The 25,476-nt window shown below is 41.5% G+C and overlaps 1 protein-coding gene across 3 annotated transcripts in view; it reads right to left on the bottom strand.

Moving 5' to 3' along the window:
* The window catches only part of MPPED1 (metallophosphoesterase domain containing 1), a 66,035-nt gene extending 47,301 nt beyond the window's left edge, over positions 1-18,734 (bottom strand). The window contains exons 1-2 of one of the 3 annotated variants that reach the window (XM_086740531.1): positions 18,641-18,734; positions 2,853-3,115 (exon numbers count right to left, since the gene is read on the bottom strand). In XM_086740531.1, coding sequence (XP_086596657.1) covers positions 2,853-3,004 — 152 coding nt within the window. In that variant the 5' untranslated portion in view covers positions 3,005-3,115; positions 18,641-18,734. Of the gene's footprint in view, positions 1-2,852; positions 3,116-6,765; positions 6,863-18,030; positions 18,108-18,640 lie in introns of those variants that run through there. The other 2 variants (XM_086740610.1, XM_086740695.1) reach the window with 2 other exon arrangements.
* Positions 18,735-25,476: the final 6,742 nt, after the last annotated feature.

The raw sequence follows: 25,476 nt of genomic DNA, 5'->3' as shown, positions 1-25,476 counted from the left end.
ACAGCAGTAAGTTGGGTGTTGGGGAGCAGCATGCATTTTACATGTTGCTCCTCTGAAGCCAAATGGAAAAACCAACAGACTTACCACAGCAAACCCACACAGCACGTAATACACACGCTTTTTCTTATAGTTTGGATGGGGACAGGGAAGATGTGGACAGCATTTTCCTGGTTGCTGAGGCATGTAAAACTTTTAAGTCCTGTTCAATGGGACGGAGACTTTTCAGAGGAAAAAGGCATCAATAAAAAAAAAAAAAAAAATAAATGAGATGCAGATTTTCACACTGAAGTGATATGCACACACTGAGGCCGTATATAGGTAAAACCATATGTCAAGTTTCACAAACACATCTAAGTTGTATTACTGGAAATAATTTCTGAAGGCTCAATCCCCATGTTCTTGTGTAACGCATTCCCACAGCAGCTGTCACACCAACACCCAATGCACTGCTTGCAGCGTGAGCAGAGGAATAAAGATCAGCTCATTATTTCTGTGCAAGTGCTTTTGGTTTTCTTTAAACCAGTACGGAAACTTACAGAGAAACTGAAAAGCAAAGTTAAAAAAAGCTCGGAGCAAAAACGCCGCCAGAGGTTAGTCTATACACTAGATTTCAGTGGTTTCACAAAGCAGCAAGACAGGAACTTTCCAGAAACAACTGATGGACATTGGCAGAATTTACCACCCTTCTTGTAAATGGCAATTCAGTCATCTCACAAGCATAGGAATGCCAGACTAAGATGGGGCTAGAAATGGGCTGACAGCATGTTACGGGCGCTAAAAAGTGAAACAAGAAATATAAAACTGCACAGAGGACCGAGGAAGAGCTGCAAGACTGAATTCAGAAGAAAAGGAGCACAAAAAAAACCCTGTCGTTAAAGTAGTTTACTACGAGTTCAGATGTTAATAGGTCTATGTGAAATCTGTTCATGATTGCCTGCAACATCACTAATCTAGGTGTTTTGAACTATACACAAAGACATGGCAAAGCTCTCACCTCCCTGAAGTGAACGACAAAACTTGCATGGACTAAAAAAGGGCTAAGATTTCACCCATAACAATCATGTGAATAAAAGGTGCTTTTGTTACACTTTTTATGTCTACTTTTCCCTTCTTTGTTACTATTCTATTCATTGGCAGGAGGTAAAAGCAATCCTGCTGGTATTCAGAAACATTATTTACAATTTCTGTACCAAGAGAAAGAGTAGGTCAGATTGTGGTAAATGTTTCAATTGATTTAGCCTGTTTTTCTATTTGCACAAGCTTCTTCAACAGTATTAATCATTCATGAGAGACTGCTAAACTCTTCTGAGGAACCATTTTCTAAGCACAGTTTATTTCAAACTCCTCGCTTAGGTACTGAACTTCTGTCACGCAGTTGATTGTCTAAGCCCTCCGGTATTATGATTTGTTACTGGTTAGAAGTTTAAATAACGTATTACTGAGTACCTGCTGGATACTAATAAATAACTTATTTTCAGCCCAGGAAAAAAGCACTCCACTTTTAAGACCAGTGAACAAATTCATGAGTGCCCAGGAACTGTCTGAATACTCACAAAGAATAACTAAGCCTTGATGAATAAAGTAACCTGTATTTGGCATTTTCATTTGTAAAAATACTTCTGAACCCACGTTTATTTGTTTGTACTTTTGCTACCATTTGCCAGGTCTATAAACAAAAGATGTTTCCCAGTGGTAACACTCAACTCATTTTACTGTTTGCATTTCAATAGTACCTAAAAACCTCCAACACAGACCATAAGCTAATACACTGCCCCCCAAAACTGAGTGTTTGCTCACCACACTGGTATATGTGTTATTCTTCAGATTTTTTTAATATAGTACCTAATTTATGCCAAAGAATATACATGAGCATTCACTAGAAACATAAGCATTCAACCAGTCATAACTAGTCAGTTTTTTAACTGCAGAAATCATGGTCTATGTCTGTAAATTATCAAATCACATTAAATACCAAAAATGTGAATGAGGTGATTATTTATTCACCCTTCCTAAAGTAAAAAAAATACCTTTAAAAAAATGAAAACTAGCCCTCAGATCTAAAGAGAAGACTGCTTCTCTCTTTAATAAACACAATAAAACAGTGCAGACATTTTTATTCCCTATAAAAATATTTTACAGTAGAATTTTATACTTAATTTATTTGTAATAGCTTTACTGTTTTGCTCTTCCTTCTGGCTTTAAACTTTATGGCAGATTTCATTTTGTAATTATAATTCTCCACCTTACATTAAAGTAAATCATTTAGAGCAGTTAATTTTACTGATGTTGTCATTATATAAGAAGTCAGAAACAAACACATTATTTTAATTACTCTTTAAGCACTTGGCATCTTCGGCACATCGGTATGAAAGTAAGTTGTCGGATGGGTGCCCGCACTATTTTATTTATTGATGTGATTTTTCCCTTGTATGTAGTTGTAATATAACTAACCAAACAGTACGTGTTGTACAGATATAGGCCTGGTATTTTCAACAGCTATTTACATCAATAAGCAACTGCACAATGCAAACAAACATTATTAAGATTGCAGAAAGTATCATCCTTGTAGCACCTCTTATTTTATTACCACGGCTTGTTGTTTATTTCTCTTTTTAACACGTAAGTATTTTATATTAAAGTTACACTACGGAGTGATCTTTCTCCGGTCCTTTAACAAAGTACTCACACTTTCCAAATGAACTGATTTTGTATCATTATAGTAATTATTATTAGAAAGACAGCAAAACAGTGTTCTTCGAATTCTTTTTGACTGGTCCATCAAATACCACATCGACAAGGCAATAACAATTCAGAAGGCTGTGCTAGAGCAATAACAAAACTATAATACTTACATTTGCACATGTGGGGGCTGAAAACGTCCCTGGTTAATGTTGTAGAACGTGAAAGCCTGTGTGGGGTTGGAGCTGTACTCATCCACTTCAATTATGAGTCTACTGTGCTGATGCCTTCTAGCTGCCATAATGTGCGACTGGGCGAAAGCCATGCTTGCACTGTGTAGCTCAGTGTTTTCAGGCGATCATATCTGCTATCTTCCTACATCGATGGAAGACCATGACATCTCCTTACCTAATCAGCACGCTCCCCTTCAAAAAACCTAAAAGCAGATCGAAGAGAGGGAGCATAACTGTTTGACAGTTAATCTGTTTGGAATATGCTTTATGAAGAGGTGAAGATGAAGGGGGAATATGGAGGGATGAAGACACACAGCTCAAAGAACTCATCACAAGTGTTTCCAACTCAGCAATCTGATGAACATACTTTAGCTGGGAGTGGGAAGAAGGGAGCGGAAGTAAACTTGCTAAAGAACACACGGGCAACTTCCTCAAATATTTCTGACATTTAATACAAATCTAAAAGACAAGGCAGTCATTCTTCAGAATTGTGAGTCCAAAAATAATGTTTCTTCAACACAATCATTTACTCTTCTTTCTTTTTTATTGCATTGCTCAATGTTTATTCCCCATCCTCCTTCAAAAACAGCCCACCAAACCATGAAATTCAATACACGGCTGTGCACAACTAAAATATCAGTTAATTAAACGAGAACCAGTTTAACCAATTCTTCAGAAGTCTGTGCCATTTATTATGGGGAAGCACTGCAAGGGGTTGTTCCTAAGGAACAGAGGAAATGGCCTTCTGTGCATGTGCTCCTGGTTTTATAGTATCACTGAAGGAACTCCTGATGCAGTTCTGAAGGGCTCCCCCCTTCAAATGCATTCTCTTCTCAGAAAACACTAGCCCAACATTCTGGATTCACTGGAAAAGAAAGTGATTCAAAGGCTGACACACAGTCAAATGTTATTAAATATTTAAAAAGTAAAATCCATACAGGTTTTATGTTTGGGGATACATTTTTCCCTAAAGGTATGCAAGTCCAGAACAGTAGCACTGAAAATGGTTTTAAAATAGAAGGAGGTAGATTCAGACTGGACATAAGGAAAAAATATTTTACAGTGAGGGTGGTGGCACACTGGCACAGGTTGCCCAGAGAGGTGGTGGATGCCCCATCCCTGGAAACATTCAAGGCCAGGTTGGAGGGGGCTCTGAGCAACCTGATCTGGTTGGAGATGTCCCTGCTCCTTGCAGGGGGGTTGGGCTAGATGACCTTTTTAAAGGTCTCTCCCAACCCAAACCATTCTATGATTCTATGAAAAGGAATAGAGTAACAGCAAAGTGAAACCAACTGGAATGCAAAGAGTATCCCCTAGAAATAGCAGAAAGTAATTTAAATGTGAATTTTACTTCCATTTCCCAGTTTTAATAAAAAATGGATTACAAACTATAAAGGGGGGTATTTTTACAGTATAATTCTGCATCCTTTTTAGAAGATGGCTGTCTTAGATATTTACTTTCATGCAAGCAAGGGCTCTTTTCTTCTAGTGAATAAGAGTATTCCGCTTCAGAAGATGTATTTCATTGAAAGCTATGATAGGATGCAGCAATTCACTTAATATGTGCAGTTTCTGGAAAGCAGGACTACAAGTATTTTATGTGACCTTGCTGATCTACCTTACTTGCATTCTGAAGGGACTTCTACCAAGAATGATTCACGAGGGAGGTCTTCATAATCACTCTAATTTTCACAGCTATTTACAGGTACTTAGGTCCAATTCAGATCTAGTGGCAGTCAAGCACCTAAGCATCTTTAAAAATCTAGGCTTCAGTCCTTTGCTTAACTACTACAGATGTTAAGTGCTCCAAGAAGTGGTAGTGTATTTTTATTTGGGGAAATCTTGTCCTTAGCAAACGGAAATGAGAGATTCGGCTCAGTTTTCATAGAATCATAGAATCATAGAACGGTTTGAGTTGGAAGGGACCTTAAAGATCATCTACTTCCAGCTCCCCTGACACCAGACCAGGTCGCTCAAAGCCCCATCCAGCCTGGCCTCGAACACTTTCAGGGATGGCGCACCCACCACCTCTCTCTCTGGGCAACCTGTTCCAGAGCCTCACCACCCTCATAGTGAAGAATTTCTTCCTCATGCCTAATCTAAATCCACCCTCTCTCAGTTTAAAGCCATTACCCTTTGTCCTATCACAAAAGGCCCCTGTCAAAAGTCCCTCTCCAGCTTTCCTGTAGGCCCCCTGAGGTACTGGAAGGCTGCTCTAAGGTCTCCCCAGAGCCTTCTCTTCTCCAGGCTGAACAGCCCCAACTCTCTCAGCCTGTCCTCACAGGAGAGGTGCTGCAACCTTCGTGGCCTCCTCTGGACCTGCTCGAGCAAGTTCGTGTCCTTCTCATGGTGGGGGACCCAGAGCTGGACGCAGTACTCCAAGTGGGGTCTCACGAGAGCAGACTAGAGGGGGAGAATAATCTCCCTTAACCTGCTGGCCACGCTTCTTTTGATGCAGCCAAGTTTTGTTACTTGCTCGATGGCTGTAAAATGACGACAACTTGCTGTCACTAACAACCCCCAGGAAAACAGTCTGAAAATAAAAGAGCAGATGCCCTCCCCTGGAATTGAGTGGTAAGGAAACGGTGGAATAACAACAAAGAAAATTTTGGATTTTAAACACTCTCAGATGCCACGTTCAGGCTACAGAACAAGCAGCAGCACAAAGGAATGTGCCAGAGCAGGGGAGGAAAGGGAGGCACGATCCTTGTAAGAATAATCAAGTACAAATGGCTGCATTTAGGAAATAAGAAATTATGATGGCAGATGTGAAGAACCCTCCCTGAGGAGCTTCCTGTATTAAATGATGCATTTGTAAAGAAGTTTGAATAAGCAAGGTCAGAGATTTTATAGGGGGCAAACTGTTCTAAGTGAACCTACTTCTGTTTGAAAGAAACTATTAGAACTGGTGACCTCTAGAAATAGTCTCCAGTAAGATTAATAATTTATGATTCCACAGCTCTACATCAGGATTTCAAACTACCTGAAAAACAGTCTTTGTTTTATAATTCAGGGATTATCCCCACTTCACACACAAACTGATGTCAGTAACTGCAGTAACAAAGGAGTTAAGGCTTTGCCTTAGGGACCTAGAATCTCCCTTTGGCCTTAGTGAGTTCTCAGGAGCTCCCAGCAGCTGAGAAAACAGCTTCTCTCAGCCTCTTTTTTGGGTCCTGTCTCTTACGACGTATCTCAAGTTATACACCACATCTGCTGCAGAAACAGCAGATGTATGCAGGTACCCCAATATCCACGCTTCCTCTTTCTGGGCAAGTAGAAAATAGCACTTACCAACACAAACTAACTCAAAAGAACAAATTTGTTTGCAGACAGAAACAAACCACAGCCAGCACACCGCGGATACACCCTTTAGTGCTGAAGAGCTCTTTTAAGCAGGGAATCAATCCTTGCGCATGGGAGAGCGTGTGAATCACATCATTAGGCCAGCTTGAGAGGATGCTAACCACAGACATTCAGCAAGAAGTTCACCACATAAACATGTAGAATAGGGGAAGACAACATATTTCATTTGAGGTAAGGAAAAAAAAAAAAAGGAGAAAAAAAAAAAACGGATGTCACAGCTCTGCTAAGCCTTCTGCCAAATGACAGTCACAGAACATCAACCCTGGACACATAAAAAGCAGCCAAGACTGCAGAAGAAAAGAGAGAGATCCCAGAAAAAAAAAAAAACAAACAAACAAAAAACACCCAACCAAAATAAATAGCAATCACATGGATAGCTTGTACTACACAAAAATCAGATAGGTAACACACATAATCAGTAAGCATAATTCAATAGCAAGCGTAATTCAAGCTCATTTCAGAAACATACACAGATGTCTCTGAACCTTACCTTTCAGTCTAGGGTTTTCTTCCTGCATAAGTGGTTGGCTGACTACTAACGTTCTTGGTGTTCGACAGAACAAGCTGTCTCTTTCCAGCCTGACTGATAACCAGACTGACACCCATTACTCCCTTCTTTCTGTTTCCATTTCCAATTGTCCCCCAAATCTTAACTTTTTCTTTCTTTCAATATTCCAAAATTTCTTCCTTTCCCAAACCAGAGTATAAAATGCAGCAGGGAAATAATTATCTGCTTCTACAGCATGCAAGTTTTAAAATTATATGCCCAGCATTACCAACACAGAGCACTAAGACTCAAATCCCCACAGCAACAACATGCTAACCATCCTCTTCCCCCAGACTTACGGAGCTGTGGGATGTCTGCCAGGGAAAAACAGAGAAATGTAAAAAGGACTGTAAGAACATGAATACTAAAATAAATATCACAAACCTGGCTGTTAGAATCACAGACTGAGAAAAAGCTATTAAATCAGCTAAGCCATCTTCTTACTGATGGCAGGAATGTTCTTCATACATTAGCTTTCTGCTGCTTTCTCCAGCCCGTGTTCAAATGTTCACAGAGCTCTGACACAAAGCCCACTGTGTGCAATGGACACTGTTCCACAATCTTCAGAAGGCTTTGCAGCCACCCATAAACTATGCGGATTGCAACATCTCTCCTGAGGAACTACTGGACTAGGCAGGTGCTTGAACCCAGACATGTATTTAAGTCCTTTGATGAGGTCCTCAAATAAATCTTTGTATAAGATTTTTTTTTCACTTTTTCAGCCTGAAATTTCTGGTATTTTCATCTCACAGCCTTCTTGTATAAGCTGGCATAATTATTTCCCTCTTTTCCATGAATTTTCCAGCCTTTTTATGCATCCTATTTTTCTTTTTTTCCATTTCAAGTCAATGTTTTATTTTAATCTCACTTCTTCACTTACAGATTCTGTTCTACGCTATGTTCATCCTTCACTCTCATGTCCACTGTCTCTCACCACAGCTCATTCCATCATCCCCACTGTTCCCTCCATCACCTACCCTTTGTCTCAAGCCTAAAAACAATGAGACTTCTTGAAAATTATTCCAACACAAAATATGAATCTACACTTGGAAAAAACATGGCTCAAGCAGATCTCAGTGAAATAATAATTAGAAACCAAAATAAAATACTGGTCAGGATGATGATGATGATAATAAAAAAGAGGTCATAAATTAAGAGAGAAACTGTGAAGGAGTTACCTATTGAACAATGAACTTCACTATGTTACAAAAAAATCTGGAGATCAAGAAGTACAACACAACTATAGCAGAGGGGCAGTTGCCAGATTTCGCACTAAGAACAGTGAGATAACATAAAGAAAGAAGAGGATGCTGGACTCTCAGCAGTACCAAGATCAGTGGCAAAAAGGTAGCTACAGAAAACATGTTGGTTTTGTTCAGAAAGTCTGACAAACTGGGATTTGAGGAGGCAATGAAGAAAGGAAATGTAGTATCAAAAAAAAGGCATTTTCATGTAGCTATAAAACATGAAAGCCGTATTTTTTTTTTCAGAGAAAACCAGTAAGATAACAGCAGTAAAATACCTTAAAGAAGCACAAGAGTTTGTGATAGACTGCATAGTGGTAACACCTGCTTTTTGTGCAAATCTTGGATACTGTTAACCAGAAACCCTTCCAAGAGCTTCATCAAGGGTTCAGCTCTTCCCCTAAACTGCACTACAGTGCTCTTACAAACTGCCAGGTCATCCTTTACACGGGGAAGTAGATCCTTTATTTAAATCCTCAAAAAGTGCTATAGAGTATTCTGCAACAATGGTCCCAATTGTCACAGTAACACTGCTATAACCATGGACTAGATGACCTTTCAAGGTCCCTTCCAACCCTAACCATTCTATGATTAGTGATTGGCTTCACTACCACAAATCGCTATTTTTGTTTTAATGCCCCCCCAAAGCTTGTTATAGACTGACCAGCAATAAGCGAACATACTGGAATCAGTAAAGCAATCACTTACTACAAGAAATAGGCTGAAAATGATAGAGGTTTTTTGCTGTCTGATAGAAGCCAATCAATGGAATTAGTCTGCTATCTTCAGTTCTGCCATCAGGAAACGAATACTGAAATAATCCTAAAAAGGCATTATTCTGTGGGAAAGGATGAGCCAGGCAAATCACTCTGCAGATGAAAGCTTTTCCAAAGAGATTCACTCTCCTCTTCCTCCTCTTCATTTTCTAAAACAGAATGCAAGTCCTGGCAAACCAAAACCACGGAGTCTCCTCTCAGCAGACAAATGAGGACTTTAAAGCGAAGGCAGCATTATCAAATGTCATTGAGACACTTGTAGATTTTAAGGTTGATCATGCACATTTCTACTGATGGAATCATTGGGCTTTCTAAATGAACACAATTTGTTGTAGATAGAAACACTTCTCATTGCATTTAAAAAATAAGCAAAAAACCCTGCAATGTACTGAAGTGAAATATGCACTTATAAGCCCCCTTTTCCCAAAGCAAACACTTTATGTACCTGCAAGTTGTGTCAATGAGAACTACACAACAGCATTAAAAAACCATCAGACTCCTCGAGGCTATCTGAATTACAACCTCATAACCTGGGGTGCCATTTAAGGTGTTCACCACCCTTACAAACCTCACAGAGCTGTTCACGATGAACGCAATGACCTAGACATCCTGCCGGGAAACCTAACCCTACTTCAGCTACAGAAGCAGGATGGCATTTGAGAGCGTTAGTTTTTCTAAACGCCAGTTTAGTGGCAGTGAAATGTGCCAGGGTGACAGCCTTCGAGCCAGCAGCCCTCCATCCCCGGCACAGACAGAGGAGCTGCCACCCGTGCCAGACCTGGCGTGCTTCCCTGGCCTGCCTGCGTGCCTCAGGCCTCCGCTGCGGGGACCACCGCCGACCAGCAGCTCTGACTTCACATCCACACGGGCTGAGAAATCCCCGGGTTTAAGCAGCCAATAAACGTACAAATAAGAGTGAGTTTTGTACTGCAGATTTATCTCCGCCAAAAAAAAAAAAAGGAACACGCTCCCCGAGCCATTCTGTGAGTAGCATGAGATGGCAACATATACAGCTCCATCTGCGCCTCAGGGCATAACATGTGAGTATATTGCTGTGCAAGTTTCTGAAGTTGTCTTAAGGTCAAAAATTGAAATAAAATCTTTACAAATACCTCTTTACTATGGCTCTTACCATGGATTTCACAATCCTCATCTGCTAACTTGAGCACATATGCTCCACTATGGTGTGACCCTCATTTTCAAAAACCTTTGCCTGTGGTGTATCTTTAATTGAAAGAGATGTTAAGCATCCTGTTTTTCAGTCTCTGCTCTCTTCAGTAGCTTCTGCTGAAAGAAGTTATACCAAACCCATGATTTTTTAATGGGACTCTTTGGATGGTCTTTCTAAAACATGTCTGAGATGGTTTTCTGTGCCAGCAAATCTAAACTTGCTAACTGTTACCAGTCAAGTAACACTCAGTTCTGTGATCATATCTTTTCCCTGGAAGCCAGAGCTATGCTCACCCATATAAACAAAACCAGGGGGCATAATTCTGAGTTACTTGTATGCCTCAAAATCCTACAAACTTCAGTGAGAAGAAAGGCAAAATCTACCCTCTTCCGTTGAGAATCTCCTGTTTCACCTATCAATAAAGACTTCAGTGCCCCACCACATATATCACATATTTCTTAACTGCAGATCTAGAGGAGACCGAGCAATCTGGTTTGTAACATGAAAAAAAAATCAGTGACTTAAGTAAGAACTCTTATTTCTCTGTAATTACAATTACCTTAACCTGCATCAGAAAAAAAATCAACAAAATCTCACAAGATATTCCTCACCATGCTAAAATACACATCATTGTTCTCCTTTGCTGATCATAATGACCTGTCAAATACAGTACGACAAAATTCTCCACTGAAATTATTTTTTTCTTCAAATCAATTTTCTTCCATTGCACCCAAACACAGGAATTATGTTTCTCTCATTATTTTATTTATAAAGAACACTAACATACTTGTTAACTTTAACTGTCATAAAAAGATTATATAGACACAGCAAGTAGGAAATGAGATAAATTATTTGTCTTTTGGAACTATATCCTAACATCCACTTCTGTGGAGTTTCCTTCAAAAATATCTTGTACCTACTAAATGCCAAAGTTCTGAGCAGGCATCCAGAAAAAGACAGATGAATGAGTTCAGAAAACATCAAAATTGCACATTTCCCTATGAAATCTAATTCTGTATTTATTTAAAGCAGTTACCACTTAGAAACCTTCTTAGCTAGTCTTATTTTGAATGATGATTGTGTGATTTTAAATTACATTTTCTCATTTCCCTACCTAGGTTCACAAAAAGCACAGTAACTGAATATTCTATTTATGAAGATTTACTTTTATTTTGGCTCATCAGCAGTATCATTTTCTGAATCAAATTCTCACCCATACAAATAACTGTTCATTTATTCAATTTTAAAAATAAACACAACCTAATAATATTGCTTTGTTTTCACTTTAAACTTCTACTTTACAATATATCCAATATATTTTAGATTTAAACACTGCAATACTCTAAGATTTACAAATACACTGAACATTTGTCAGGGCCAAATGCAAACATTATCATATTTGAATAAAATATTTAAATGGATGCATTTTTCTTAAGTAAAACCAAACCTTTTCCCTGAAAAATACACTGGTTTGGCCCAAGATTACCTATATTTATCTCAAAATACCTGCAGAGGTAGCTAATCTATTTAAGTAATTAGCTTTAGGGACAGAAATTTTAAATAAATATCTAAAAGCCACAAAACTCATTTCTCACTCTAAAAAAAATTGCCTTAATCTCTGGCAGTATTTCAAAATCTACTACTTTACTGAAAATCATGAGTATACATTCACAAAAGACAAATTACAAGTCCTAGAATGGTAATACTCATTCTAAGGGGAAATAGCTAAAAATACAGGTTATGTGGGAAAATTATCAAAAATGGACATTCCAACAGGAGTAAATTAGGGTAGCAGGGATCTGATTCTGTATTTCAGTCTGCAGTTTGGGCATGTCATCTGATTAAGCTCTTGAATCTCTTAAAATATTATTTACTTAGAAGAAGACCATATAAGTACTTAAACAGTATATATTTAAGAAACAGTCTGGCTTAATTTTTAGCTGAAGAATGTTCTTTTTCTTCACCGTTTTGTGACAACTGGCCTCACACTCATTTCCTAGCCTTCATCTGTACAAGCCCCGCTGGGTCAAGTCCCACTTGCCTGCAACACATACTTTATCCAAACTGATTTCAAAGGAAATAGTGTATAAATGCACAGAATTTAGTCGACTTGATAACTCGTGTATATCTGAGGGCAGAACACACCCAATCTGGCTCTGCGTGTTCGCATTGATACCAAAATTACATCAGAATATGTCAAAGCCTAATACTGAGCAGAGGATTATTTTAGTAGGCAGTTCAAGTAGTTTTCACCTCAGCATTCAAAATCAGTGTTGGTCTCCAGCAGCGTCAGTCTGTGGGTCAGCAAAGTAGAGCAGAGGTATCGGAGTGGCTCAAGGCAGAGGTGAACGGCACACAGCACCCCTGGAACAGCCTGCAGCAGAGGCGGCGACTCCTCTGCTCCAAGTCTGGCAGGGGCTGGGAGCTGCTGCTTCATACAGTTAATGCTGTAAGACAGACAGTTCACAGGGTCTTCCCTTTTTGTGCAGCAGCATCTCTTGGTTGTGGATTAATTTCTACTGCAAATATTCTCATCCCATTTCAGAAAGAAACCTAACACTAACAACTCTTGAAAGGTTGCTGATCTCTGTGTCAATACACAAGAATGGAAAATAAAAGTGGCCAATCCATTCCTGTAGTTCAAGATGAATGAAACACCAAAGTACCAGCACACAAAAATATATAAGGTGGAACGTAGAACACAGCTTGCATATAAATATATTTATAATCATACCACTTCTGAGATCAGTATATCTTTTTCTATTTAGGCCTAGAGTTAAATTATAAAATCAGTCAAGCAAATCCTGAACAGCTACATTTTTTTCTCTTAGAGACTAAACTTTTAAAATTAAGTATACTGTCCTATTAATTTTATTATTTCCACTTTTCACTCATTTAGCTGCATCCACCCCACTGAAATCCTTCATGTCATCTGACTAATGTTCAGGGAGGGAGTCTCTGGGTTTGTTCTGTTTATTTTTCCACATATCCTCCCCAGGACAGATACAAGGAAAAAAATACTCAGCAGTTGTTTGGGCCACTCACTCCTCCTACCCATGAAGTAATGTCCACAAAGAGCCCCTACTATGTGGTCCATAGGAAACTGAAACAAAGGCAACTAAACCTTTTCCTTCAAAGAAAACGAGAGAGGAAAGGTAGTATCAAGGAAGTCCCAGACACGCAGTCCTGGCGGGGGAGCATTTCAGGTCAAACACCTCTGGATATTCTTGAGACCTAAAACTGATCCTACTGATTAGCAAAGCATCCAGTCCTAGAGTGCCTTTCTCAAATAAGGATGCTTCAAATCACTACTCTCCCTGAAGCTGAAGAGGCTACTCATTAAAAGAAGCAAGATTCAGAAGAGCTACACTGAGAATGCACTCACGGTACTCCATGGCAGCCAGGCTCGCTCAGGTGGAAGCCATCGCACTGCAAAACACGGCACAGGCTGTGCCAAGTGACAGGAACAGTTGGCCAGTGACTGGGCTGCCTGCCTCCGAACTGTGACTCCGAGCTGTATGCACTGTACATCACCTGATTGGCTGGCCACTTGAAAAACAACTCTTTTGAAAATTTTATTTGGACTGACTACAAATTTTCACGTGATGCAAAAGATGCTAAAACAAAGCCAAACAGTTTAGGGACGAAAAGTAAAAGGAAATCAAAACGAAAAAATATTTAGGAGGAAAACATCAAAGTAATGTAATGAACTCAACATAAATTTTTGGATTTTCTTTTCCCTTCTGTCTTACTTGATCAACCTGGTGAAACCAGAACCTTTTTTTGGTGTTGCTAAATCTAAAGTTTCCACTGAAACGTGCTGAAGCTGACATTTTTTTTGGTTTGGGTTCTTGTTCAAGGTACTAGATTGTTATCCCACCCCTGCCACATTAGGCAAGATATCTTGAACTTTTACCAAAATCTACTCACACTAGGGACAAAGTGTTGATGGGCAAAACCAAGATACACCTTAGAACAGCAATACAGAGCAGAGGAAGATGAGCTCAGAGTAAGAAATTTTTTGCTTTTCTACCAAAGAATCAGAGGAGAGGCTGTCCCACAAAGTCAAAATAATCCTAGAATTAGTAGGTATTATGAGAGCCCTCAGAGCAGGTGAAATCCAACAGCACACTATGCTAGGCAGTGTACAACCATGCAGTAACAGAAAGTCTCTGCCCCAAACAGCTTCTGATCTCCAGAAGTTCAATGAAAGATATGGGAGAAAAATAATACAGCAATGCAGAGAAACGATCAGTGCAACGGCAGAGCACCGCATTCCTTCCATTTTATTTTACGGAGAAGGAAAACTTCACAAAAGACAACAGCAGAGAAAAGATGGGAGCGATAGAGTCAGTGAGAGGAGGAAAAAGGTGATAAGAAATAAAGTGGCATGCAGAACGTTTGAGCTATATACAGCACGTTAAGCAAAATGATGCGACTGTGAGAGCTGGCAAAGAGGGACCTTGAGCAAAACAGCCAATTAGGAAAAGGCAGAGAAAAACCAGTCAAAAATACCAGTAACCACCGATCTCCTTCGTATGCTGCTTCTACAGCTGCTCTGCTGGCTTCAGTCTTGGATTGAATGGCAAGACCCTCACCTGCCACAAGGGAAGCTGGACTGGCTCTATGGCAAAGGAACTGAATTTAAAAGGTCGAGAGGGCTTGCTGCACAAAAAAACAGCTTTCAAAAAAGTGATATATAGTAATCTCAGTTTTAGCAGAAATGTAAAAATTAAAAACACATAACAAGGAAGGGCAAATACTTGCAATTGAAATATATTACACATATGTATTACACCTCCGAATCTGTGTAAAAAAGAAGAGTCCTTATTACACTAATATTAGTATGGCACTCCACAGTCACACACAATACAGCACATTTAAATGACATTATGAACCCAATCTTACTCCCATGGTAAATAATGGCATTTTAAACAGTGACTGGATGACAAACACTAAGCATTTTGTATTTAGGTTAGTGTAATGAATCCCAAATCAGTTATGACTGCAAGCTACTACATATATGCCGTGATGGTTATTTGTTAATTCTAACACAATTTCCACTGTCGTATCAAATCACAGCAAAACTGTCACACTTGTTGACAGTTTCAACAATGAGGTCAAGCAGTGAGCAGTCACAAAGAATGAACTGCTTTACCCTCCAGAGGTGGTCACTGCAGGAGCAGGTGAACAGCCATTACCATAACAGTTCCGCTCCTTTTTGCAACAGATCTTATACCGGACTGCCATCCTGCAACCTTGCCCAAGCATTACATTCATACGTTATTTTATTTGTAATAACATCAGCCTGAAAAGATTACTTTCTAAGAGGAAGTCAAAGGACAACAGTCCAGTGACCTTAAAGGACCCTCTTACATTACTAACTTTGGTTATATTTTGAAACATAACCTAGAACATCCAGAATGAAACATAAGCTTGTATTTAAAAGCTAGAAATAACAATAAGAGACCACCTTGCTCTCAGACACTCTCACACAGACCCAATTTACCTAGGGACAGTGATCACGGAATCTAAACTGGTGTACGACCCAGAATATTCAAATTAAAAGTTTCCAGTACTACACTTAGTCTTATTCTGAGAGCTCAAACTGTACATTGTAACATCCTAACATATCTTAATGTAACAGGAACATGTGAAAAGTCTCTTCTTCAGATTACCTTACACATCCTTTCTGAATTCTTCAAAATAAGGTTCAGCAAGAATCAGATGGACTGCATTGATTTATTTCTACTATGTTTATTCATCACTTGAGATGAAAATTGTTTTCATGGACAATAATATTTAAATTCTCAATTATAAATGTACTTTTCCATATACAATTTGATATTGTTTCCATATGTCTGAAAAAAAAAAGAAACTGCCTGGATAACTGACTAAGCAGTTACCTCCTTTTTGGGGATTTGAGTCTGCTTCCTTGTAAATCAGTGGCAGAACTCCAGCTGACTTAAAAACCAATAATCTTTTTATACACCTCTACATGTTTTACTGCATAGAAAAGCACACTCCTGTGTAACTCTTCAGGTGAGGAGGACTGCACTTGAGGCAGTAGAACTGATCATATTTGGTTCCTAAAAGGGCATAATCGGGACGTTTTTCTAATTCCATATAATAAATTTGATTAAATTAATATGATCAAAAACAACACTATAGTCTAAGAACCATTAACTCAAGAAGCAGAAACATCAATGTGAGAATTGGCTATGTACACCAAATCAGAACTCCAGTCTGCCTTACGTTCCTGCTGACAGTTCCTGTAACGAGCACGCAGCATTAAATAAAAACCATGAGCTGTTTAAACAAAGATCAGAGCACCAGCATCATCTTTGCATGCTCTCATGTTTGTTGTTAGGCATCACAAACTAATACCAAAACAAGTATCTTATCAATACCAGCCCAGTAAGTTTTCGTAGATGGCATGAGGGGCTCGCTCTCATCTACCAAGAATATTTGTGTATCTCTAAAATGGGCATTTTTCTTCACACGAGCATGTACAGGTATTCACAACAGCAACTCTGCTTTAAATTAGACCGAAGGAGAGCAGGGAGAGAAGAGATAGAGGGAATAATGTACTAGCAAGAAAACTTAAGATTCTTCTGTCTCAGATAGCTTGAGACAATGAAACCAACCAGAAGAACCAAGATAAAACTGTTTAAACATACCATTAAAATTTCATGGATAATAATTACTATCAATCCATTCCTGTATGTATCACACATGGGATAGCCATTACATTTAATAATTTCAAAACATGCATAAGTAAAACAGAAATTAACCTCTCCAATTTGCGTAGTACCCTACCAGAAAATTTACAGTGCCTGACATCACTAAACTGTTTACTACGAATGGGTGCAACACCAATTACCATCATATAAAGATGACTCCTTAACTGGTCTTCTCAAAAGATACACTCTTTCTCAGTAGTCAAATTCCAGACACGCACGTTCAAAATGCAGTCTTGTATTTTAAGTATCTACTGAGATTCTTCTGAAAAACTGAGAGTTCACTTCATCGGGAGCCAATCGTAAAGTTTAATAATCTTGCCTAGTTATCAATTTATCCAGAATATCCAAAGCTCCTTTATACTAGTCTAAGTTACCTACTAAATTAATCAAGCCTTAACTGAAGTTGAAATGGCTATCAATACCATACATTATCAGAAGATCTCTTAATTATGATATTGTCATCTATTGATAGATTGTGTAAGCAGAAATCTTCAACTACTGATTCTTTGCCAAAGAGAATGGAATGTTTAAAATCCGTCTAGTTTCTGCATGTTCCCCATCTTTATCCTCTGCGCTATCCACAGACAAGTACATGCACCGATAAACGTATCCCACGCTACCCATCTGAAAGTGCGAAAGACAAAATGTAGCTATTGAGAAAGCAATGAATTACAAGCAATGAAATCCCTACCTAAACGTCCTAAATGTCTTTTTTTTCCTGCTCCACTGCTTTGAGCGCGCTGGACACCAAATGAGAGCACAATAAATTACATTAAAATTAGCGTGAATCCCGAAAAACTTATCGAGCGGTTTCCTCCCGGAACAAAACTTTGGAGGTCACTAAATCCTCTCCTACGACAAAGGAAAAGTTCTTCCACTTCCACCACCCCTTCCCCCCGGTTTAGGCGAGGGGAAGCTCTCGGGGGAAAGGCGCACACGGGTTTTCCTCGTGGGCTTCCCGCCCGGGAAGCCTCCGCTGGCAGCCGGTGACACCTGAAGACGGGGGGACGAGGGCGGGAGCGGGCTGGGGAAGAGGAGAGGGGAGAGGAGTAGGGGGGGGCGGGGAGGGGGTGTCCTTCGCCCGTGGATCGCCGCCGCCCGCCCTCCCGCCCGCGGCTGCTCGGCCTCGGCGGGAACTCTGCGAACAAAGTAACTTGCCGGCCGGCTTTCGGGAGGCGGCGGGACACGCGTGGGGCGGGGAGGGCGGCACTGGCGAGGCCAGAGAGGCAGGGGCAGTGGCAGGGGTGAAGTGGGAGCGCGGTGACAGCCCTTACCTCCGCACAGCCCGTCCTCCCGGCCGGCAGAGCAGAGCAGAGCAGAGCAGCGCGGCGCCGGGGCCAGGGGAGCCGCCAGGCTCTCGGCGGCTTCTCCCTCCGCCTCCCTCCCGCTCCTCAGAGAAGCCCTTCCCCCCCCCCGCACCCCCCCGCGACCGTCTCACTCTCTCTAGCTTTGGGGCATATATATATATATATATATTTTTTTTTTTAAGGAGCAAAGAGAAGCCACGGGGAAGCTTGGTTGGGAGAAGCAAAACCCTGACGCGCTTGGGGGTGGGTAGGGTTGAGGGGCGGCTGGGGGGGGGGTTTCAGACCTTCGCACGGCAAAGCAGGCGGACCCATCCCCCCCGCCACCGTCTCTTCAGTCCCCAGCCGGGGAAGGCAGCGCTCAGGCTCCAAACCTCGCTGCCTCTAACCGAGCCTGCACCGGGGAACGGGCCCTGCGCACAGCCGTGTCTGTGTGTCCCCCCACTCCCGCCCCGAGCCAGCGGGCAGACCCCGCCCGGGGCGGCCGCACACCCATCTCTCTCCCCGGGTCTCCATCCCCGCAGGGGCTGGGGGGAGTCGGGGGCGAGAGGCGGGGGGGGGGCTCCCCCAAAACACTTACCCTGCCCGCCGGGGCTGCTTTGAAGACGCAAGATTTTGTGCGAGCTATCGTCTCCTTCTCCGGGAGCCCAGCCTCCCCTCCCCCCCGCCTCCCCTCCCCCGCCTCCCCCACCTCCTTTGGGGGGCCAGGAATCCCCCACTGCTGGCCCTCCCCTCCTCCCCGCCCGGCCGGGGAGCCCCGCCGACCGGCCGTGCCCCGCGCCGCCGGAGCGCTGAGCTGCCGGGGCTGCGGCCGGGCCGCGGCCGGGCCGGCCCCGCCGGGTCCGGGGCTGGCCGTGCTCCATGGCCCCCGGGCCGGGGCCAGAACGCGCTGCCGGTCGACGCTGCGGCGGAGGCGCGGGTTGGCGCCCTCCCGCCTCGGGTGGGGGTCAGCGAGGGGCGGTGCGGGGCCGCCTCCGGCGGGAGGGGGAGGCTGCGTTCCCCGGCCCTCGCCTGAGGGGCCCGCCGGAGCCCGCCGGCCGGGCTGTCCGCCCTGGGGCAGAGTTAAGGCAGCACCTTGAGGAGCGTGTCTGTGGAGGGGGTGGGGGGGAGGCAGGAACTTCGCGCCGGCGTTTTGGGGGGCTTGTTGGGGAGCGAAGGCGGGGGGGGGGTTCTCGACCCTATGTGCCCGGTTGTCCCCGTTCTCCCTTCAGAGATCAAGGGGAAGTTTGGCCGCCGCGCCCCCGCGGGTGCCAGCCTGCAGCCAGGCCGCGCCGCGCTGGCCGTTAAGCGGGCGGCCCGCTTGGGTGAGGACCGCCTGTCCCCCCGCCCGGAGCCCGCCTCCCCGCCACGGCCGAAATGTCCCTCTCTGGCCAGCGCCTTGGGGCCAGGGGAGCCGCTGGTCGTCGCTTCAGCAAGTGCAGGCGGTGGGGGTGGGCGAGAAGGACTCGGGGACTTGCGGGCGGAGGGGCTGCCGAGGTCCGGTCCGATGTGGGGGTACCGGGGAACTTGGGGGTGTCATGAGGGAAGGCCCCTTCCCTGCCAGCGCCTGGTGTATTTCTCAGAGGCGCTGAGCGTGCACAGCTTCCCTGCGCCTCAAAATCAGGCCATGATAGAGTCATAAATATATAATATTACACTCCTATGATATTATGAGTAGAGAGCAGGAGAGTTAAACGCATACATCGAGGAGAGGCAAATTACATATAAAGGGCTTTACTGCGCAATTGTCGAGCGATTCTAAAATGAAATATTTTAAAATCCTTCCAAGAATAAATTTAATTCCTGAACGCTTGTTCGCGTATCGCCTACTAGGCAAGGAAGCAGGCTGGATATCTAGCAACAATTAGTGGCGTTGCATCTGCTTTTAGTGTACGTGGTGATTTTGCCACCGATGAAACAGTCTGTTTAAAAATCCTGAGCTGGAAGATACCCATTCTATAAAAGAAGACTGCGATTTGGACCTTTTTTCTATGTCAGAATGAAGTAGATGGCGTTAGGAAATCTTCTGGAGGAAATAAAAGGCATGCGTCTCAGCCTAGCCCCATAGTCAGTGTGTTACTGAAGCAGAGGCCAAACTTGAACACAGGCCTCCGCACAGGGAGGGGAATACCTCAGCTACCCACTGAGCTATTCTCTGTTCTGCGTGCAGATGGAGATGAGGCTGGGCTGCGTGTCAGAAACCGAAAATTGGACATGAGAAGCCTCCTGCACAGTTTCTGTTACTGGCAAAACATACATTTATCTTGAAAGTTTGCATTTTGACATGTCAGCGTTTTTACAACAATATAAATGTGCTTGAAAATTTTTTGATCAGCCTAATGGTTAGGACCTATTAGAAGCTGCAGAACATATTCACGATCAATTCACTTATTCAGATGCATGCACACAAGCTCAGAAAAGTAATTACAGGCACCTTTTTTGGGAAATCTTAAGGCTGTGTAGTTTCCCCATGGGAAATACGAGTAATAAGTTCCTACAAAAAAAAAAAAAAAAAGCATGTGTGCTAAACATTGCTCTTATTTATTTTTGTCCTTAATATTAAAAATTGTTGATTAAATATGCCAGGTAGGTTAAGGGTGGTTGGATGTAAATCCTTCATTTTAACTGTTGTTTAAAAGAACAAGCAGAAAAAAAAAATTGATCTTGGTAATTTAGATCTTCTTTTTACTTTTAAAATTTTAGTTGTCTTTCTGAAGAGAAATTTATTTTCATTTTTTGGAGAATGTGTAAACATAAATTTGCAACTGACCAGTATTACCAAATCTGGCTATTCTGATTTTTCAACTGAGAGATGACATTGTACCTATACACATTGAATTAATCTATTTTAGCTTTTAAATCTTTTATTCAGAATATTGTTAAAAAATAGTGAAAGGTACTTTACATTTTTAGTTATTTAGTTATTTTAGTTATTTATTTATGATTTGCGTCAAGTTCTGTTTGTATGAAAGCTGACATTCAATTAAAATTTACATGAGATCATTTGAAATTGTTCATTGAGACTACCTTAAATATGATTGATGCATTTCAAAAGCATGTTTGCATTGTAAAATATTTTATGAAATAACTGAAATAATGACTTGTGGAGGGGAATTAAATTGGAAGCTGCTAGTAGCCATGTCCTTCCCAATCTTAGAGGAAGTAGATCTTATCCTCTCACACTTAGGTTTAGCTGTAGATTGACAGAGGAAAATAGGCAATCTTACTTTTTCTGCTCTTACGTTGATTTTTCAGTTTTGGGTTAAATAGTTCTGAGCTGAACTACTTGAGTGGATTGAAACAAAGAAGACACTCACCCTGCCTGCCGAAGAAACTGGAGCTCTCAAAAACTGGCTTTCCTGCATCAGTTACATCCTATTCCATCTGCTTAGCCAGTGACTTTAGTCAGTTCAGTGGCATCACCTTGAAAACTTCAGCAGCAAACATCTTTTCTGATTGACTGTCTTAACTCATGGCAGTACATGACAGCAAGTACAAAACCTACATTAGCTGCAATATTAAGTATAAATTGAAGAGATGCAGATAAAATATCAATAAAATGTTACTTGATCTTTTTAAAGCAAGGAATTTTGGGGGAAAATATTATGGAATAATGTTGTCCAGTTAGGACAGGACTTGTAATGGGTTTTGATCAAATTCATGGGATAATGAAGCAAGGAACCCCTGAATGGTTGCCCTTGGTTGTACAAAGAGATTGTTACTTTAAGGTGGAAGAGCTTATGTATCTTAATTTTTTTAATGATTAGTTTTGATGACAGAAAGTGCTCTGTGTGAACCTTCGCTTACGTAGCAACAGAGAAAAAAATATTTCAGGTGAGAGGGGAGGAAATTATCCCCTTACCTAAAGTGAAAGATAGTTGGGCAAATGAAGTTCAGGAGATCATTGGGGAAGGCAGAAGTGGATAATAAATATAATCCAGTATAACAGTGCATCACTTGATTTCTGATGGATTTTTGTACTTAATTTGGCTTGTTGGTGGTCAACAGCTATTTATATTTAAATCTGTACTTCAAAACCACCTAGTAACCAAACAGATCCAGTCTACTTCAGGATTTTTTATGATTCTTGAGCTGATTTTTACAGATAAGAGTTCATGCAGACTTCTGTCAGCACAGTGTCACTGCAAAAGAGGAACAGTAGACCACTGCTGACTGACAGCCTATAGCTTTGAAAGCTGCAATCCATCCTCTCTTACGTTATCCATTTCCCATCCCCTGTGCTTCTTTGACATGTTGTACTTTCTGCACATGAACTGCAGAGCTAGTCTCTGCGTATGCGCTAAAGTCAAGACTTCCCAAACTTGTCTGACTTATGCTCCTATGATGCTTTCCTGAAGGATCAGATTTAATGCACGTGTGCAAGTAACAGCTGATCTATACATTCAGTGTGGTCTTAGCCAGGACACCTGAATATATAGCATGCAAGTTAGAGTTAGCGTACCCGAGCATTGCCGTATGTCCACAAAACCTGGACAAATACAGAAAAACATCAGGTTGTGCCTGAACATGATTACCACGTGGAGAGAATGACGTATGTGGGAAGCCTTCTCTATAAAGTAGCCTTACCTCTTCATTGTCCAGAATAGAGAGACCTGTCGCTCAGGCAGTGGAAGTGCTGCTTCTTTGCAGCAGTGGAACTTCACTGCTAACACACAAAAAAAAATGTTTTACAGTGTTTTTCCCTTAGATTTTACATCTTTTCCACAGAAATGTAAAACTGGGTCTGATGCATGACTAATATCCCATTGTCATTTCTTCAGCGGGGAGGAGGTCTCTTATATGCGTTATATTTTTAATCTAATAAATACATAGCTAGTTCTTGACACTAAACATATCGATCAAATCAGTCTCTTGAAGTTTTCCGGTAAGCTTCGGTGATCTTCTTTCAACTGTGGTGAGGCGTTCCCTCCAACTCCTCATAAAATATGGAACTGCAGTGCTCTGCCTGTGGGGAAAAAGCCTGAAGCCACATAGCGACGTATCTGTTCAACAGTGTGAAAGAGAAATTCCCCATTCACAGTCCTGCAGAGTCAACATTACCTGCTGGTAATCTTTAAGTTGCCTGAGTTGCTTAACACCACGATTAAAAGCCGTTTGTTTCTTTCTTGTATTATGTCGTGTTTGACAAAATGGAAGAGACAGAAGTCTCACAATTGCTTGCATACCTAGCAAACAATTGTACATTGTCCAACAGTACAGGTTTTTCTTATTCTTAAAACTATGGTCTAGTAATACTATAGATACCATAGGGCCTTTTCATTTGCCCATCATGGGCAAAATGAAAAGCTGAAGTCTGGAATCCCAAAGCACAATTATGTGAATTGTGAGACTGAGTAGGCATATCCAGCAGCTACAGAAAAAAATGACAGGACAAAACCTCAGACACGCCAGAATTGTTTAATCCCAAAGATGCCAAAAAATGGCTTTGGAATTACATTCAGCTTTTAATTAAGACAAATGAGAAATGTCACAAATCATCTATTGTACAGGTCACAGCAAAACCACATAACTACTGTAGAATTTTTCCTTCTTAAACACTGATGTAGTTTTGCAGTTTCATTTAACTGGAGTTTTTCTTGAAGTTTCCTACTATGTCAGAGGCTGTAGTACTACAAATAACTCTAAAGCCTGAATAGCAGTTGCTTATGTTACTAATAGTAAGATGAAATGTCTGCATTCTCCTGTATTAAAAAGAGACAATTAAGTAGATTGAATAAAAAAGAAAACAAAAAGTATTTGCATTTTGAAAGATCTGGAGTTACATCTTCAGAACAGCTCTAAAGATGAGCTTCTTTTTAGTGCTACAAATTTAAAAATATAACTGAGATGCCATCTATTGCGATGAAAGATGTTCCTTTTTTCACCATTGATACGTATCCTTCAGCTCAGGGGAAAAAGTCCATTTCAACAGTCAAGTGGACATATGTGTGCTCCTATTTTAGGAACACAGATCCCTTTTATAGACATTAAACACAGTTTACTAGTGGAAAAATTTCATTTATTATAACTACTTCATGTAGTGTCTTTCATGTAAACATTATAAAAAGGATTTAGTGTTGGATTTAGAAGTTGGGGTTTGGGTTTTTTTGCCCTTTGTTCTTGTTTTGTATTTTATTTCTTTGGAGAACTCTTTTTTTTTCCCCCTTTCAGGAAATTTCACATAATCTTTTCCATTCGTCATCAGCCAGGTTGCTGATTACCAGAGTAACTGCCAAGCTTTCAACTCCTTGTCATCAATGGGCTGTGAATGACAGACAGCATTAATGTTGGCAAGCTCCCACTCTCCTTTTCGCCTTTCCCAAATGTAATTAAACTGCACTAATACAGCAAAAGAAAAGCTGCAGCTTTATTTTACTCGCCCTAATAACATAACAATTAAATCACAGAGGCACACAATACAGTCAAATAAACCCATCATGACAAGGAAATTCAGAGGTAAGGGAAGTGTGTATCTACCCTTTAGAGAAAGAAACACATGAGCAAAGAGTCTTCCTTTCCTTTCCTGTCCCTACAGCGACCGCACCGTTTGACCTTCAGCAAGATGATACGGCCAGCATCTGAGTAACCACTCTGTTGCAGCCTGGTGAAAGGGCCTCATGTGTTTCCTCTTCTGTTGCACCTTTGGTTTAAGCGTAAAGGGAATAATTAGCTTCTCTTTCAAATGATCTGTTATCTCCTTGGTAGGAGACAGCTGGGTAAGGAACAGAAAGGACGTGGGTCGTAACGTACATTTCAAATAGAGTTACACACTTTACCCACCAGAAAGAGATGGCATTAGCCTGATTTTTGAAGGAGTTCTGGGCCTTTGGTTTAAAGTCTGTAGAGGTTAGAGGATAGCCAGGAATCAGGAGGAGGGAGAAGCCAGGGTCCTCACCTTAGTTGCACAGGACTACGGAGGCTTGGTAGAAAGCACAGAAACCACTGAACATTTCTGGAGTAGGTTGTCAGTAGATGAATTTGTATGTATTTCTCTGGACCAAGGCAAGTGAAGAAGCAGCTGGCCCTCAGAAGGCAATGGAATTTACCCATAAACCTGTCATTCCTTGCGGCAGTGCTCTAGGATGGGAAGCAAGCACTCCCAAGGAGGCTGAGAACTGACTGCCATGAGCTCTGTAAGCCCAGCTCTGAGGCTAGAATACATGCTGGCACAATAGCCTGTCTCATTTTTCAAGCTATCAATAAAAATAATACAGTTGGCTTATAAGAACTACTGTAAATTGACAGTAATGCAAAGAAATAGCTTGACTAAATGCAGACAGAAGAAAATAAAGAGTATTACACAGCCAGCCTGAAACAAGGGGCACCACACTCAACAGGAAAAGCATGGAAGAGCCAGGACCCTCCCCAGCGTGTAGCTGAGCAACAAGAATGGGCGCTTGGTTACTGACCAAAGCGGACACAGCTTCAGACATGACA

The sequence above is a fragment of the Chlamydotis macqueenii genome, chromosome 1, assembly GCF_036417535.1.
Source record: "Chlamydotis macqueenii isolate bChlMac1 chromosome 1, bChlMac1.mat, whole genome shotgun sequence".
NCBI lineage: Eukaryota > Metazoa > Chordata > Aves > Otidiformes > Otididae > Chlamydotis > Chlamydotis macqueenii.
Note: the sequence above shows the minus strand (reverse complement) of the source record. Positions and strands in the feature narration are given on the sequence as shown.